At 52.6% G+C, this 15,440-nt stretch overlaps 1 protein-coding gene across 4 annotated transcripts in view; it reads left to right on the top strand.

Annotated features, from left to right (window-relative positions):
• Nucleotides 1-15,192, top strand: part of Ptpn5 (protein tyrosine phosphatase non-receptor type 5) — a 62,906-nt gene extending 47,714 nt beyond the window's left edge. For all 4 annotated transcript variants that reach the window (XM_042277245.2, XM_076543557.1, XM_076543567.1 and 1 more), the window contains exons 3-14: nucleotides 674-867; nucleotides 1,438-1,545; nucleotides 1,798-1,881; nucleotides 2,300-2,541; nucleotides 3,611-3,800; nucleotides 6,184-6,268; nucleotides 9,375-9,454; nucleotides 9,641-9,778; nucleotides 10,611-10,721; nucleotides 13,338-13,498; nucleotides 13,592-13,705; nucleotides 14,032-15,192. In XM_042277245.2, coding sequence (XP_042133179.1) covers nucleotides 674-867; nucleotides 1,438-1,545; nucleotides 1,798-1,881; nucleotides 2,300-2,541; nucleotides 3,611-3,800; nucleotides 6,184-6,268; nucleotides 9,375-9,454; nucleotides 9,641-9,778; nucleotides 10,611-10,721; nucleotides 13,338-13,498; nucleotides 13,592-13,705; nucleotides 14,032-14,125 — 1,601 coding nt within the window. In that variant the 3' untranslated portion in view covers nucleotides 14,126-15,192. The remainder of the gene's footprint in view (nucleotides 1-673; nucleotides 868-1,437; nucleotides 1,546-1,797; nucleotides 1,882-2,299; nucleotides 2,542-3,610; nucleotides 3,801-6,183; nucleotides 6,269-9,374; nucleotides 9,455-9,640; nucleotides 9,779-10,610; nucleotides 10,722-13,337; nucleotides 13,499-13,591; nucleotides 13,706-14,031) is intronic.
• Nucleotides 15,193-15,440: the final 248 nt, after the last annotated feature.

Consider the following 15,440-nt stretch of genomic DNA (forward strand, 5'->3'; position numbering starts at 1 on the left):
TGGGGAAACTAATGTGCAAAGAACAAGTGCCCTAGGTCACGACAATGGCAGTCTTACTAGAACTGGACCCCAGGTAGCCATTATCTATTCTTCTTACCAGAATTTCCTTCCATACTGTGCTGATTTCTCTTCCCCAGTTGGTGTGGGGGGTCTCAACATGGGGAAGATGCATAGCCATAATCACCCCCGGGATTTCAGTCTTCCAGCCCCACGTGGAGCACACATCACAAAAGACGAAAATCTGGAGAGCAGGCGTGGGTGGGTTGTTCAGGGTCATGGCCTGCTTATGCCATATTCTTTATTTTTTTTTCTCCCTTGCTTTTTTAATTGAGTTTGAGGTAGTTGTTTTTGTTTCCTTAAGAAATGGAAAAAGAATGAAGCTGCGTAAATACAACGGTATTAACTCTGAAAACCCCCTGCCATTTTAACTCCCTTACTGCAGAAATAAAAGAGAAATAATTTGTCCACCCACACGTAGCTCTTTCTGACGAAGGTAGGTGAATATTGCTTTGCTAATCGAGGGTGACTGCTGGAAGTGGAGCCTCGCTGACTGAGCCAGGATTGAGAGGAAGCCACAGCAACCCTGAAAGGGACCAGACCTCCAGAGGTCGGCCGAGTCCTGTGCTCAGGCAGAGCCCAGAGTTCCCAACCCCTCCTGTCCCATCTTCCGCAGGTCTCCCCCAGCCGGTAGAGATGGAAGCACTGGACGAGGCCGGAGGGCTCCCCAGCAAGCAGAGGGAGATGCCACCACCCCCGCCACCCTCCCCGCCCTCTGAGCCAGCTCAGAAGCTGCCACCTCAAGGCTCCCGGAACCACTCCCTCACTGTCAGAAGCAGCCTGTGCCTGTTCGTTGCCTCTCAGTTCCTGGTAAGGATACCACAGGCCTCACTCGGGCCTGAAGAGAGGGTGGGTTGAGGGACAGCCTTCTACTTCTTCCCAAGATGGCTGCCCGGGGAGGCTGAGGGATGAGGGTCTTTCTGGTGGCCCTCGGTTACTCCAAGTCTCCAGACCGGAGTGAAGGGAAGGCGGAAGTTCTGAGCTACAGTCTCAGGAATGAAGCTCCTCCTAGCCTGCTAACCCTTATTCCCTAGCTAAGAAGACAGGATCCCCAGTCCCTGAGCCCCTGGTCCTCCAGAGTTCCCTCTGAGGACTTCCTGTAAGGAGGCCATTCTGGAAGACTTCTCTTCTGTGTGTGCTTGTGGGGTCTCCTGTGGGGTCTCCGGTGGGAAGGGTTCTGTCTCAGCCACCTGTGATTAGCTTTTCTCCCGAAGAGTGCTGGGGCCTCCTCTAGGTCCATGGCCCTTCCCTCCGATGCCCAGTCTGAGAGACTCAGGAGCTTCCTGGGGGCCCAGGTTGGGGCTGAAAGTGAGCTCTGCAGGGCAATATAGGGCAAAGGGCTGCAGCTATACGCTCAGTCTGCTCCCCTGACTGCCCCAGCTCGCCTGTGGGGTGCTCTGGCTCAGTGGCCATGGCCACTCCTGGCTGCAGAACACCACAGACCTCATCTCCTCCTCGTTCACACTGTTGAACCATCTGGGACCTGTGGTGAGTAAACTCTGGGGGACCCCCAGGATGGTGGGATGGAGTGGGATAAGCTGGGGCTTCCCATCCCTCCCTCCCTCACAACACCCGCCTGGGGCATCTCTGAGTTCAAGAGATGTTTCCAAGAACCCAAAGGCCATCTGTGTGCATCCCACCCAGACCCAGGATGGGTTTTCTTGTTACTTTTGAAGTAGATAAGGCTATTGCCCTTTCCCACTCCTCAGACTACTGACCAGTTTGTCTGATGTTCCCCAGGCCTGGCTGGGTTCTGGGACCTGGGGGATCCCGAGTCTGCTGCTGGTCTCTCTAACTGTGGGCCTGGTCATCATCACCACCCTGGTAAGTAAGGTGCCTCCTTGTCCTCAGCCTCAGGGCAGTCCTTCCCTCTCCAAAAAGCCCCACTTCCTACTAGAACCACCTGATCCCTGACCTGGGTTCTGAATAAGGCAAAGATGGACTTGTCTCCTTCAGCTGCATGCCTACTTAAAGCAGGAGTCTCCTTTCTAGAAGTGATCGGGGCTGAGAGAAAGGGCTGAGGCAGAAAGAACCCCCAGGCCCCACCCAGAAGGATTAAATCCACTAGAAACTGAGGACAGAGAAGGGAGAGTCGGGGTGGATCCTGACATCCAAGAGTCAGGAGAATGTGGTTGCTCTAGACCTTATAGCATCAGACAACTCAGTCCCACAGGGTACCCCATGAACCCAGCAGGCAGCAAACATGATCCCAGGTCCGTGATGCTGTTGTGCTCCCAACCAGGTGTGGCACCTCCTCAAGGCACCCACAGAGCCACCCGCCCCACTGCCCCCAGAGGACAGGCGCCAATCCGTGAGCCGCCAACCCTCCTTCACCTATTCGGAGTGGATGGAGGACAAGATAGAAGATGACTTCCTGGACCTGGACGCGGTGCCTGAGACACCTGTGTTTGACTGTGTGATGGACATCAAGCCTGAGACTGATCCCACCTCATTGACTGTCAAGTCCATGGGTCTGCAGGAGAGGTGGGAGGGGTAGAGGAGGGGTGGCTGGGGGTCACAAATTCCCAACTCCCGTCAGAAGGGTAGATGCCTAGCTCCAGGTTTAGAGTACAGGGTGAGCCTCATAGCTTAGCATGTGCAGACAAGTGCTTTTCCAACAGTGCATATTGATTGGGGTGCTTTCAAGATGAATGCCCACGAGTACAGTTCCTTCCCATGCACACACAGGCGTGTGCAGGAGTGCACACGTGCACAGCCGTACTATCCTTGGCTTGAGGAAGTCAGGGTTGGTTCCCTCACACAGGGCTTGTTGGGGCCTTTAGCTTAACGGTGTTCCTTGTAAGCTGACAAAGGGACAATAGGTAGCATTTCCCAAAACTTCTACTTCCCTAGAGTTCCCCATGGCATTCAATGAGCAAATTTTGGGAGGTAGTGACACCCTGAGTTTAGGGCTGGGTAAGCCAGCTCACACATGGCTTGAATTACCCACAGGATGTCATGGAAAGTGCTGGAGGAGGGCTCAGAAAGCCTAGACAATATTTTTTTTTTGGCTCTGCCACTTCCTCATAGTCGAAGCCTGGACAGTGCTAGTGCCCTCTTGAAACTCAGTGTCCCTTTCTATATAATGAGGATGCCCTCCTTTGCTGAGGCTTTAGACACTGGGCATGGTGGAGCTGGCCCAGTATAGATACCTTTGCTGCTACTGGCTGCCTTTGCGCTCCCTACTTCCCTGAATGCAGAGGGCCCTGGCCTCTCCTAGCTGTGATGCACTTAACGCCATGACAGCCTCATTCTAGGACTGTGAGGCTAGGGTCTGAAGCTGTGCTCTTGGGCTGGAAGATCACCTTAGCATGCGTCTTCCCTGTGGACCTCCTTTCAGGGGGCCACTAGGGATTGCTTGGGGTTGAGCTTTCAGAACTGGAGCCTCCACCCCACTATGGGAAGGAGCCAACCATGGTGAGGACAGAACCATGTGCTCCTTAGGACAAGCGCTTGTCACATCCCTCTTCCTGGAGCCACCCTGCTCTCGTCCGACCACCTTCCTCCTTTCTTTCATGCCTAAGGTTCTTCTCTTCTTCTGTAACTCTTGCAGGAGGGGCTCCAATGTCTCCTTGACCCTGGACATGTGTACCCCTGGCTGCAATGAGGAGGGTTTCGGCTACCTGGTGTCCCCACGAGAGGAGTCAGCCCATGAGTACCTGCTCAGTGCCTCCCGCGTCCTCCGGGCAGAAGAGCTACATGAAAAGGCCCTGGATCCCTTCCTGCTGCAGGCAGAATTCTTTGTGAGTCCCTTGAAGTAACCACCCACCCTTGCACTCATAAAGGGCCACCACTCGGCCACTCAGTATCCCAGAGTATACAGACCCATCCATGGAATAGACTAGCAACCCCTTGTCATCTCTCCCAGCATCCTGGGCAAGCTCTCAGCCTCTGAGACCTGATGTCCTCATCCGGAAAGTCAGACAAATGACAGGGTCTTTTTGGGACAGGCAGACAACGGTACTTCTGGATCTATTGGGAGGACTGTGCTCTGGAAGCTGTAGAAAGCATCCCCCTGGTGGTGTAGTTCAGTGGTAGAATAGGTACCTGGTAGCATACACAAAGCTTGGTGAACTCCCATAAGAAAAAGAAAGCCTCATCTACTCATTCTCCTGTCTTCCCGCCCTCCTCTGCCTGGTATCATCAAGGATGTTTAGCCCATGCTCCTGGGTCCCCCCTTTTCTCCTCTGGGTTTCAAGCTTAGGCCCTAAGTCCTTTCCCAACCTCTGGCTGACATGTGCTGGATTCAGAAGGGCCCAATAAATAACAGTCCTGATCTCCTGCCAAGAGTGCTTAGCCAGATAAAAGCTCAGCCTTAAGAATGTGTGGCCCTTATCGTCACCAATACTAAGTGAGACTTTTGATACTGGTCCTCAGAAATGGCAAACTCCACTGCCACGGGGGTCTTGGCCTTTCCCCATGGGTCTGCACCCATAGTTAAGAAAAGAACCCCAAGAGGGGCGATGGAGGAACTGAAGCCCAACAACCCACTTTCCCTCTCCCACTGTGCTGCTTGGGCTCAGTGCTCCATAGGCTGACTGCTCTTGTGGGGACACTCAGATCTCCAGAACTTGTCTCCACCTGAAGAAAACCCAAAGTGGTGGGTCCCGACCTTCTTCTCCAGCCATGTGCTCCACCCCCATACCTGCAGGAACTGTCCATTTCCGGGCCAGGTGACTGGCACCTTCCTCACATCATTCCCACCTCAGTGTCTCTGGAAAGCCTTCCTCCACCACCCCAGCTCCCACCATCATCCTCTCCCCGTGAAAACAGTCCTGCCCATCCCTTCCTGCTCAGTAGATACCATAGATTTGGCCAGGCAGGAAGGAACACAGTCTGCTAACCCACTCCATGGGCAGTTCTGTACATGTGTGTGGTGGGTTGTTTTTTTTTTGTTTTTGTTTTTGTTTTTAATTATTATTTCTTTTGATTCTCACAAGAGCCATAGAAGATATCACCATCTGCATTGGGCAAAGACCATCTAGTATATCCAGAAACAATGAGCAGTATGACCAGGGGCTAAAGTGTGCAGACATATTAGACAGAACATTAGACAGGATGCATAGGGAGGCATCCCTAGGGAGGTATCCCAGAGGCCATGGGTGGGGGAATGGAGCTGAGGGGAACCTAAGAGCTAGAGCCAATTTGGAGGTGCAGGGCTAAAATTAGTAGTACTCTCAGCCAGCATAGCCCCATGAATGCAAAGCCCCATGGGCCTGGGCAGAGGAGGGAGGCACAACTGGGGCCTGAGAATGGCAAAACAAAGAAAGCCAAGTCAGGAAGATCAAAAGTTCAAAGCCCGCCTGGGCCACATAGTGAGTTCAAGGTTGGTGAGCAACTTCCCGAGACTGTCTTAGAATTTAAGGGAGGAGCTGGGATTTTAGCTCAGTGGTAGGGTACTTGCCCAGCATGCACCGGCTCTAGGCCCAACCTCCAATATAAGGGGGACGTGGGGAAGGGGACCAGAGAAGCAAACCCAACTGCAGCTAAAGGGAAGCCAGGTCCAAAGAGACCTCACATGCCAGGGAACCCATCAGACATGGAGCTGCTTCAAAGGGACAAACAGCCTTACGGGATGAAAAGCAGGTTCCCTTTTTACTGGGAAATCAGGGAAGGTTCTTAGAGGAAGTGACCTCAGATAGACAGGATGTGTAGAAAAGATGAGAGTCATTCAAGTCTTACCAAAATGAGAACATCACAAACAAAAGTCCAGGGTGGGGATGACCACAGCAGGAACACACATCCCCAGAGCTTCCTGGCTGGCTGCTGCACAGAGAACAGGGAAGGAGGGGGTGACTGTCAAGGTCTTGTTCACTTTTGCTTGGCCTTTATTGAATGTCTATCTCAAACCAAGCTGGCCCTCAACAGACAATTGCTGTGCTGTTTATTTTATGCACTTGGCATATGCCAGTAACTATTCTAAATGCGTGTGTGTGTGTGTGTGTGTGTGTGTGTGTGTGTGTGTGTGTGTGTGTGCTAACTCACGCAGTAGTAAATGCTTGTCGAATGAATGCATGAACTCAAGACAGCCCCTGCACTGGCAGTTGGAGGCAAGCAGCGCCTGAATTTGGACTTCTGGGAAAAGCAGCCTGAAGCTGCTCACAGCCCCGTATCTTCCTCATGTAGGAAATTCCCATGAACTTTGTGGATCCAAAAGAATATGACATCCCAGGGCTGGTTCGGAAGAATCGGTACAGAACCATCCTTCCCAGTGAGTACCTGCTGCTCCAGGGTGGGGGGGTGGGGTGGGTCCTGTCATCTAGGAAGGCCTCAAGTCCAGAGATGGACCTCCAGAGATGATGGACAGTCATCACAGTAGATGGTATGGAGACCGGGCCAATCAAGGAGAAGGGAATGAGAGCAGAGACTGGCTCCCTTTCTGGCCCTGGACCTTTCCTGGCTAGTGGCATTGAGCTCTGTAGAAGCATTGGGAGAAAGGGTGGCTCTGAGGCAGTGAACAGTGGCTGAAGTTATTGGCATGGCCTTTCTCTCCTGACTGGGTATATTTTAAGAAGAAAACATTAAAGGCTCAGAGAAAGTAAGTGGCTTATCCACAGCCACACAGCTAGTAAACAAAGATCTGCCCTAAATCTGGGCCTCTGTGACCCCAGAATCAGGCTCTTCTGTCTACCTGTGTTCTGTGTGACCTGACTATCAGTCCTCTAGCAGGCAGAGCCACCTCCAAGAGGGAACGGGGTACCTCCATCCTGTAGTGATCTGTCTACCATGGGGTGTGTCCAAATGAGGCTAAGGCCTGAGCAGGGCTTGTCTCCTTTGGAGACGGTTATACCAGGTGACCTACTGTTCCCATTCCATCCCATGGTGTCATTGTCATCAGGTCGTTTTGATCAAGGCCCTCTGGGGGCTAGCTCGGAAGGAGGGGGTGACATGTTGAAAGTAAATCCCCGAAAACCTACTCCAACCAGTTCTTGGAGTAGCAAGCCCTTAAAAAGCAGTTTGCCATCAGCATCTCCACCAGCATGGAAGATGTCATGACTTATTTTTAACTTTTAAAATATCGACTTGTGGTTGCTATGGTTACACAGTCTCTAGGTAGTTACGTTTAAACAAAGCACCATTTAAGGCCAGGATGCCTTAGTTGGGCTGCTCACCTCTTCTTTCAACTTGTCCTCCCTGCCCCTGTTCTTCCTGCAGGCAGGGGCCTGGCTACCCCAGAACCTAGGGTTTTGCTGGCTCCTTAGAATGGCCACTGGACTCAGCCATAATCCATGTGGTCCTGCTGGACTGTTGACAGGCTCCCATCTCCTCCAACCATGCCCAGAACCTCCAAGCCCCCAAACCCAACATAGAACGTTGTACAGCAAGGCAGAGCTGACCCTGAACCTTAAGAGACTGGACTGGGGGGAAAAAGGTCATGGAAGGCTCAGCAGAGGCAGCCTCTGGGATCAGGAGGGGGCTGGAGACACACTGAGATTTGTTCTATCATTGATCAAACATGTTTCCTGAGCCCCATCCCAGGGACTGAAATTTTGGATTCTGCACACAGAGCTGTCAAGCAAAAGAAACAACTCTGTGGACAGTCCCAGGGTGAGCACTGACCTAGCAGCAGCACTAGATTCAAGGGCACAATGGCTGTCCCAATCACACAGTACCTCCACCTCCTAAAGAATGCGGAGCAACTGGGAGACAGTCTGGACCTTCTTGGATGAATGAGTGGATCAATCTCCCAGATCTGACCCCCTCCCTTCCATCCTTACTACCAAATGACTTTGTGGGGGTTCAGTCTTCCATGTTGCCCAGTTCTAATGAGCACCATTGACATGTGGTACACTGGCATAAATGTCCCTGGGCAAGGTGCCAGGGAGGGCAGCCTGCGACCTTGACACTTGTTACTGGACTGTGGCAGTCATACCCTGACTGCTTTTTCTCCTTCCTGCCCCTCTCTCACAGTGGGCGCAACAGAAACATAATCATGTCACCTCCCTCCTTAAACACAGTGAACGTCACCCTCTCTAAACGTGGTATGTGAGACTGTGGCACCTGGCTCCTCTCCAGCTCCCATCTCTCGCCAGTCTCAGCCTTGGCCTGTGCACCTGGTCAGGCAGTGTTCCCTGTTTCTCCTCCTGGCCCTTTAACCCCTGAAAAGTGCCACATCTTCCGGGCAGCGCAGCCCCCCTGGCCCAATCACAGCCCCCTCTATCCCTCCAGCCTCAGAGCTCTCAGGCCATGCACCACTTGTCTCCCTGCCCAACACTGTGTCCTCTTTGTGGCAGGGACCATGTGTGTCTTGTTGATCTAGAAGGCTCTTCTCACAAGCCAGCATGGACCTGGAGCTGTAGAATGCAATCATTACCATCACCGCAGTGACTCCGTGATGGCAAAGCTCTACTGTCTGGCCAGAGAGGGCAGTGCCCACAACTGTCCTCCCAGCACCTAACCTGGATAGGCAAAACCAAGAGGTCCAGGCAGAGGTGCCTGCTTAAGCACTCTCTTCTGCTGATGCTGCCGAAGCCCCTCCTACCTACTCCTACCCCTCCCTACCCCTGCACTACCTCTATACCCTCTCTACAAGAACCGTCCACCCCCATATCACCTACCATGACCCAGGCAGAGACGGGGACTAGCAGAGGGATGGAGATGAGAGGCGTATGCCTGTCACCCCTAGGTTTTTCCCCATTCCCACTGTCTGCTGGAACTCATGACAACAGCAACTGCCTGTTATGTAGCATTTGTCATAAGCTACTGTGTGCTGCTTCAGGGGCTCTGCTTTTTCCTGTTAACTCTTTTTTTTAATATTATTTATTTATTTATTGTGTATACACATGCATGTAAGTATGCATGGGGCACACTCGTGGAGGTCTGAGGACAATGTGTGAGATTCAATTCTCCCCTCCAGCGTATAGGTCCCGGGAATCCAATTTGTTGTCAGCCTTGGCAGCAAGTGTCGTTACCCTCTGAGCCATCTTACCATCTGCCCCCTGTTAACTCTTTAGGTCTTTATAAGATAAAGGAGGGCCGGGCGTTGGTGGCGCACGCCTTTAATCCCAGCACTCGGGAGGCAGAGCCAGGCGGATCTCTGTGAGTTCGAGGCCAGCCTGGGCTACCAAGTGGGCTCTAGGAAAGGCGCAAAGCTACACAGAGAAACCCTGTCTCGAAAAACCAAAAAAAAAAAAAAAAAAAAAAAAAAAGATAAAGGAGGTTGTCAGGTAATGACTCTTAATAACACCCCTGCATTGCCTGTGAGGGCATATACTGGCTATGACCCCAGAGGAAATGTGGATACTGTGGAGTAGGACAGAGACGTTCGCCCTATACCAGAAGACCCAGCTCACAGCCTCACCTGTCTCCCACCTTAGATCCTCACAGCAGAGTGTGCCTGACTTCACCGGACCCTGAAGACCCTCTGAGTTCTTACATCAATGCCAACTACATTCGGGTATGTAGCTCCATCCCGAGAGCCTTCCACTAAAGGAGAGGCCTGAACTGGTGGGATCTATCCTCCAGATTTGTCCCCAAGCCGGTGTGGCTCCTACAAGCCCCAAAACGAGCCTAAGTGTGGGATGGGGCCCTGGGAGTGCCGCCTCTGACCCCGACCTGACAGGCTGGATTTGGCTGGCTGCAGGGCTACAGTGGGAAGGAGAAAGTGTACATCGCCACACAGGGACCCATCGTCAGCACTGTGGCGGACTTCTGGCGCATGGTGTGGCAGGAGCACACACCCATCATTGTCATGATCACCAACATCGAGGAGATGAACGAGGTAGGGACCATGTGCCATCGCTCAGTGCTCCCTGCTCTCTGTCCCACATGAAGCATCTCACTTGCATATTAATTTTTATGAGGCTCTTTGTGAGCCTGGCGTGCACTCAACTGTCAACATAAGGAAATGGGAGGTGTCGAGAGTTAAGGTATGCACTCAGGGCCACATAGAGCAGAGCAGAGCCTGGAGCTGGCTTCTCCCTCCCCATCCAATGGCCGTGCTGTCAACCATGATAGTTTGCTGCTTCCCAGTATGACACTGGTGTGGAAGTTCATGATGAACAGCTCATTTAATTGAATCTCCATTTAAAAAAAAAAAAAAATCCTTCTAAGGGAAGCTGGAGAGATAGCTCAGTTGAAGATCTCAGTTTTAACCCCAGGACCCATGAAAATAACAGGCATGGTGTATGCATTTGTAGCTCCCCCCGCCCCCCCAGTGCTAGGGAAGCTGAGACAGGCAGATCTAGAGCTCACTGGCCATCCAGTCTCCTTACTTGATGAGTTCCAGCCCAACAAGAGATCTTGTCCCGAAAAACCGAGGTGGCCTGCACGTGAGAAACAACACTTGAGGTTAAACTCTGGCCTACACACACACACACACACACACACACACACACACAGTCCTATAAAGGGTACCATTTTCATTTTTCAAATGTGGAAACGGAAGCTCAGGAATGAGGAGGTCACGGGTTATGAAGCCAAGATTTCAATACAATCCTCTAATAACAAAGCCTGTTGTCCTTGTGTGCCCGTCTGTTGGCCCCAGCAGAGCAAGAGGGAATGTGGGAGGAGAATAGTAGTGTAACACAGCCTGATCTTCTTGGTCCTTGCAGAAGTGCACGGAATACTGGCCAGAAGAGCAGGTAGTCCACGATGGCGTGGAGATCACCATACAGAAAGTCATCCACACTGAGGACTATCGACTGCGACTCATCTCCCTCAGGGTGAGGCCTGGAGCTAGACAGGGCAGGGCTGGCTGCGAAGCTTAATTGGGACCACCAACTGAAAAAAGTACTCAGAGGCCTACTATAGGTGATGCCTAGGCCTATGTCACACCCAGGATTCACTGGTAAGCAGGGTGAATAGACTTGGACACTAGGGTCAAGACGGAGCCCCGGCTGCATTTTCCAAACCTTATTTTCATGTGCCATCAAGCTCTTCTGTGCACTGCTGCTCATAACAGTTCTAGCTCTTCTCCACAACCTCTCAAGGCCAGGACTGTCCTGGTGAGGAGGCTTCAAGTGCTTCTAGCATTGTTCTTATCATGACAGAAGGTTCTTTATGACTTTGAGTGCCAGTAATGTCCCTTCCATTAGAGTTCTGTCTTCTGGTCTGATGCACCCTATATGTCCACCACCAGAGGGCAGACACTCCCTGCTGCTTTGGGGCACACAATCATGCTTACAGGAAATGGCAGGAAAAGGGAAAACACATAAAATATGAGCAACACAGAGCAGCCCAGAAGAGAGGGGGAAGATGCCCCTCCCACCCAAAAGTTGCACTTCTCCCAGGATAAGCAGAAGAAGAGAGACTGCTCTTTAGGGGGCAGTAGAAGGTTCTGGTTTGGAGAGGTAATAAGGGGTGTTGTGTGTGTGTGAGTGTGTCAGTGTGTGTGTGTGTGTGTGTGTGTGTGTGTGTGTGTGTGTGTGTGTGTGTGTGTGTTTTGCAACAGAAGGTTCTGGTTTGGAGAGGTGATAAGGGGTGTGTGTGTGTGTGTGTGTGTGTGTGTGTGTGTGTGTGTGTGTGTGTGTGTGTTGGAAGGTGATCACCAGAAAGGTGGAGAAGTTAAGTGGGGCACCAGGAAGCTGATGCTCTGTTCAGAAACAGCCTAGAAAGGTCACTGATGCTGACAGCCATGGGGTCCAGCCACAGAAAGGAGCTCAGGGCCTGACATTTGTCCCTCTGAGCTGTCCTGTTTCCTACTAGATGCAGAACTAGGCAAGATACCAGGGTACCTGAGCCCCCAGAGGACAGTGTCCATATGAGCATCTAACACCAAGATTTACTGGAAACACTGAAGGCCAGGAAGTAAGAGGCAGGTGCTGCGGTCACTGTCACAGCCATGTAACCCAAGAACATGAGGAACCAGCTTCCAAGTAGAAAGAGGCTGGGTGTGGGGCTGCTCATCTCAGTGCTATGGGAGCATCTGGGGAAGAACGAGGGTGTCTTGGGGTTTAAGGGTGTTCACAAGCACCTGCTGTGGGTGTGGTTCTGGCCTGGGTATGGGGGACAGAGCTGTGTTCTGGACTCCTTCTTCAAGGAGCACCTATAGGATGGTAAATACCAACTAGTGACAGGCAAGGATACAGAAGGGCACCCTGCCATATGGAATGCTCTGGGAATGCTTACCGGAAGGGCTGTATGGGACCTTGGAGGATTAGTAAGGGGTGAGCAGGAGCAAACAAGTGGGAAGGCTTTCCTAGTGTGCAGAAGAAGCAGCTGTGGGTGCAAGCACACATGTGTGCCCACTTCCTATATCATGTCCTCCCACAGCAGAAAAGATGATGGAGTGAGGAATCTCTCCAGGGTCTCTAATATAAGGGAATGGATCACATTTGAAGGTGTGCACTCCTGACCCACAGGCCTCACCTTCAGATTCCCACCCAGTGGAAATGAGCTTTCAACATATGAAGTTGGGGGACAGGAAACCACACTTTCAGTCTGTAGTGAAGGGTTTCTGGGTTTGGTGTAGGGTTAGGTTTCCAGTCCTAGAGATTTAACCCAGGTTCTCACACTAGGCCAGACTCTCTCACTGAGCTACATCCCCAGCCCTTTTTATTGTTTTGTTTGTTTTGAGACAGCCTCACTAAGTTTCCCAGACTGACCTGGACCTACTTTGTAGATCATGCAGGCCTTGATCTTCCTGCTTCAGGCTTCCAGGTAGCTGGGATTACAGGCCTGCACCATCAGGCCCAGCCAGCAAAAGGTCTTAAACACAGTGCAGTGTATCCAGATTTGTGCTAGGGAGAGACCATTTTGATACTATGGGTCTTTGACAGTTGGGGAGAAATAGGGTAGGGTCATCCCAAAGTGGGACAGTAGAGCAGAGAGGAGACTGGCAGCACATACTGAGGACAGCAGGATGGGCAGGCAGAGCACAGTGCCTGTGCTCTGGGCCATGTGACCAAGGGGTGCCTGGAACATCTGTCCGAATAAGCAATTTCCAGATAGTAATGAATTGGAGAAAAGGCTCTTTGCCTTTCTTGGATGATTTTAGAGTTTAGAGGCCAATGTCTCTCTCTCTCTGTCTCACTCACTCTCACGCGCGCGCACGCACGCACACACACACACACACACACACACACACACACACACACACGCACACCAAGCTAACTCTGATCTGTCTTGTGCCATTAGGCAATATGGTAGATGGGGGCTAAGAATCCTTACACTCTCTGCGCCCCTCCCTTTCCTCCCTTCCCATCTCCATCTTTGGATGAATTAGGTCTGGGAACATTCACATGTATCTGGGGGGTGGGAGGACTCTCTCTCTCTCTCTCTCTCTCTCTCTCTCTCTCTCTCTCTCTCTCTCTCTCTCTCTCTCTCTCTCTCCTGGGCAGAGAGGGACTGAAGAGCGAGGCTTGAAGCATTACTGGTTCACATCCTGGCCTGACCAGAAGACCCCAGACAGGGCACCCCCACTCCTGCACCTGGTACGGGAGGTGGAGGAGGCAGCCCAACAAGAGGGGCCCCACTGTTCCCCAATCATCGTTCACTGCAGGTGGGTTTTCCTGTCCACCCACTGGGGTGGGGCCACCCCCATCCCTGGGCTACTGTGCGCCTCACCCCATCTATCCTCTCGACCGGCCCTCAGTGCAGGGATTGGGAGAACTGGCTGCTTCATCGCCACCAGCATCTGCTGCCAGCAGCTGCGACGGGAGGGCATCGTGGACATCCTAAAGACCACATGCCAGCTCCGCCAGGACAGGTCAGCCCCTGGTCCAGGGAGGGGAGGGTGGCAGTGTGACGTGTGCATGACTCGAGGGGCGGTGGATCAACCAGACATAGTCTGTAAGGCAGATGGGGAGCAGAAAGAAACAAATGGGAGAGAGCAGAATCCAGGCAGCTCTCTGGAGGAAGACAGAAGACAAGCCGCTGGCGGGAAGGACAGGGGCTGAGAACAAGGGTGTGTCCCTGAAATGAAGGGGCAGAGGGCAAATGGCTGGGAAGAGTTGCTGTCTCTGAGCTACAGAACGCTGGTGCCCCTAGCGTTTGAGGACCCCTCCCGCAGCTCACTGCCTCTCTACTGGCCAGGGGTGGCATGATCCAGACATGCGAACAGTACCAGTTCGTGCACCACGTCATGAGCCTCTATGAGAAGCAGCTGTCCCACCAGTCCTCAGAGTGACCGCGCTCTTCCTCTGAGCTCCTCCGGGCACTGCCCAGCCTGAGTCTGGGCCTTCACCCCAACAACCTAAGATCTGGCCTTGGGCCCTGGGCCTGCTCCCTGTCCCTTCCCCTCACCCTTCCTTCTCTTCAGTCTGCTCCCCCTCTGTTGTCCTGGCCTGGTCCCTACCCCCAGCCTAGCTCTCCCACTGTACATACTGCAGAGTTGGGGAGGGCAGGGGAGGAACTGCCAGGCCAGGCCTGGGGCCCCTGGGCCTGACCCACACCGTACAGACCTGGGGCCTCAGTTTTAACCATGGTTCCACTGCTACTTGGTCCAAAATGTTTCCATGCCACACCCCAAGTGTTCTACCACTACGTGCTCTGTCTGTCCATCCATCTCTGCTCTCTGTACCAGACACTGTGTCCCCTCAGGCAGGAAAGGAACACTGAACTGAGCTCTAGACCCTCAGCCCCTCCCCCAGCCCCCAAGGCAGAGGTACCTGCCTCTAGCCCCACCAGCTCCTCTGAAAAGGCAGATTGCATTTTGCCACCAGGATGTGGACAGCAGGAACAGGATCCAGAGAGCAGGCAGGGGAGCACGTGGTGGTTAACAGAGAGACCCCAGCTAAAGAAGAAGGTTCCTGGGCAAGGGTGGGCATTATTCTAGACGCCTTCTGAGTGTTTGATACTCTCAGGAGGCAATGGCCAGCCTGTGAGGCACCGGAGAGGAAGAGGACAGATGCAGGTGGGGAACCCCAAAGAGCCGGGCCCTGAGGGGGGCCTCCAAGAGTAGGATGGGGACTCAACTCCAGACCTGTAAGACATCTTTCTGTGTCACCACGGGGAAGCCCAAAAGTCTCGCTGGCTGTGTGTTGCTCTGTGTGTGTTCCCTGTGTCCATGTACGTGTTGAGAGCCCATGAGCAGGGGCGTGCATGACTCTTTGGCAACATGTGTTATCTGGGAGCCACGTGTTTTTATTGCTGACTTTAAATATTTATTCCACGGCAAACAGAGACATTTGGTGTCTTTTTATAACTCGCTCGTGGTCATTGATTAGAGCAATAAAGAGAGCATTTGGAGCAAAACTAAGTCTCCTGGGTCTGTCATTGCCGGTTCCTTCCATCCCCAGCCTCCTTGCAACCCAGGGTTTTGTGCCTCTCCTCTGCCCGTGCGCATACAGTTGGCCCTCTTGCTCACTGGCGCCCCTTGTGGAGATTGGGAATATATGTGAAGCCGGATTTGAAAAGACAAAGTCTATTAATACCTGAAGATTGCAATTCAGCCTTCAGCCCCAGCCCACAGAACTACACTGTACCACAGGGAACCTCACAGA

Source organism: Peromyscus maniculatus, chromosome 1 (assembly GCF_049852395.1).
Source record: "Peromyscus maniculatus bairdii isolate BWxNUB_F1_BW_parent chromosome 1, HU_Pman_BW_mat_3.1, whole genome shotgun sequence".
In the NCBI taxonomy this organism is placed as follows: Eukaryota; Metazoa; Chordata; class Mammalia; order Rodentia; family Cricetidae; genus Peromyscus; species Peromyscus maniculatus.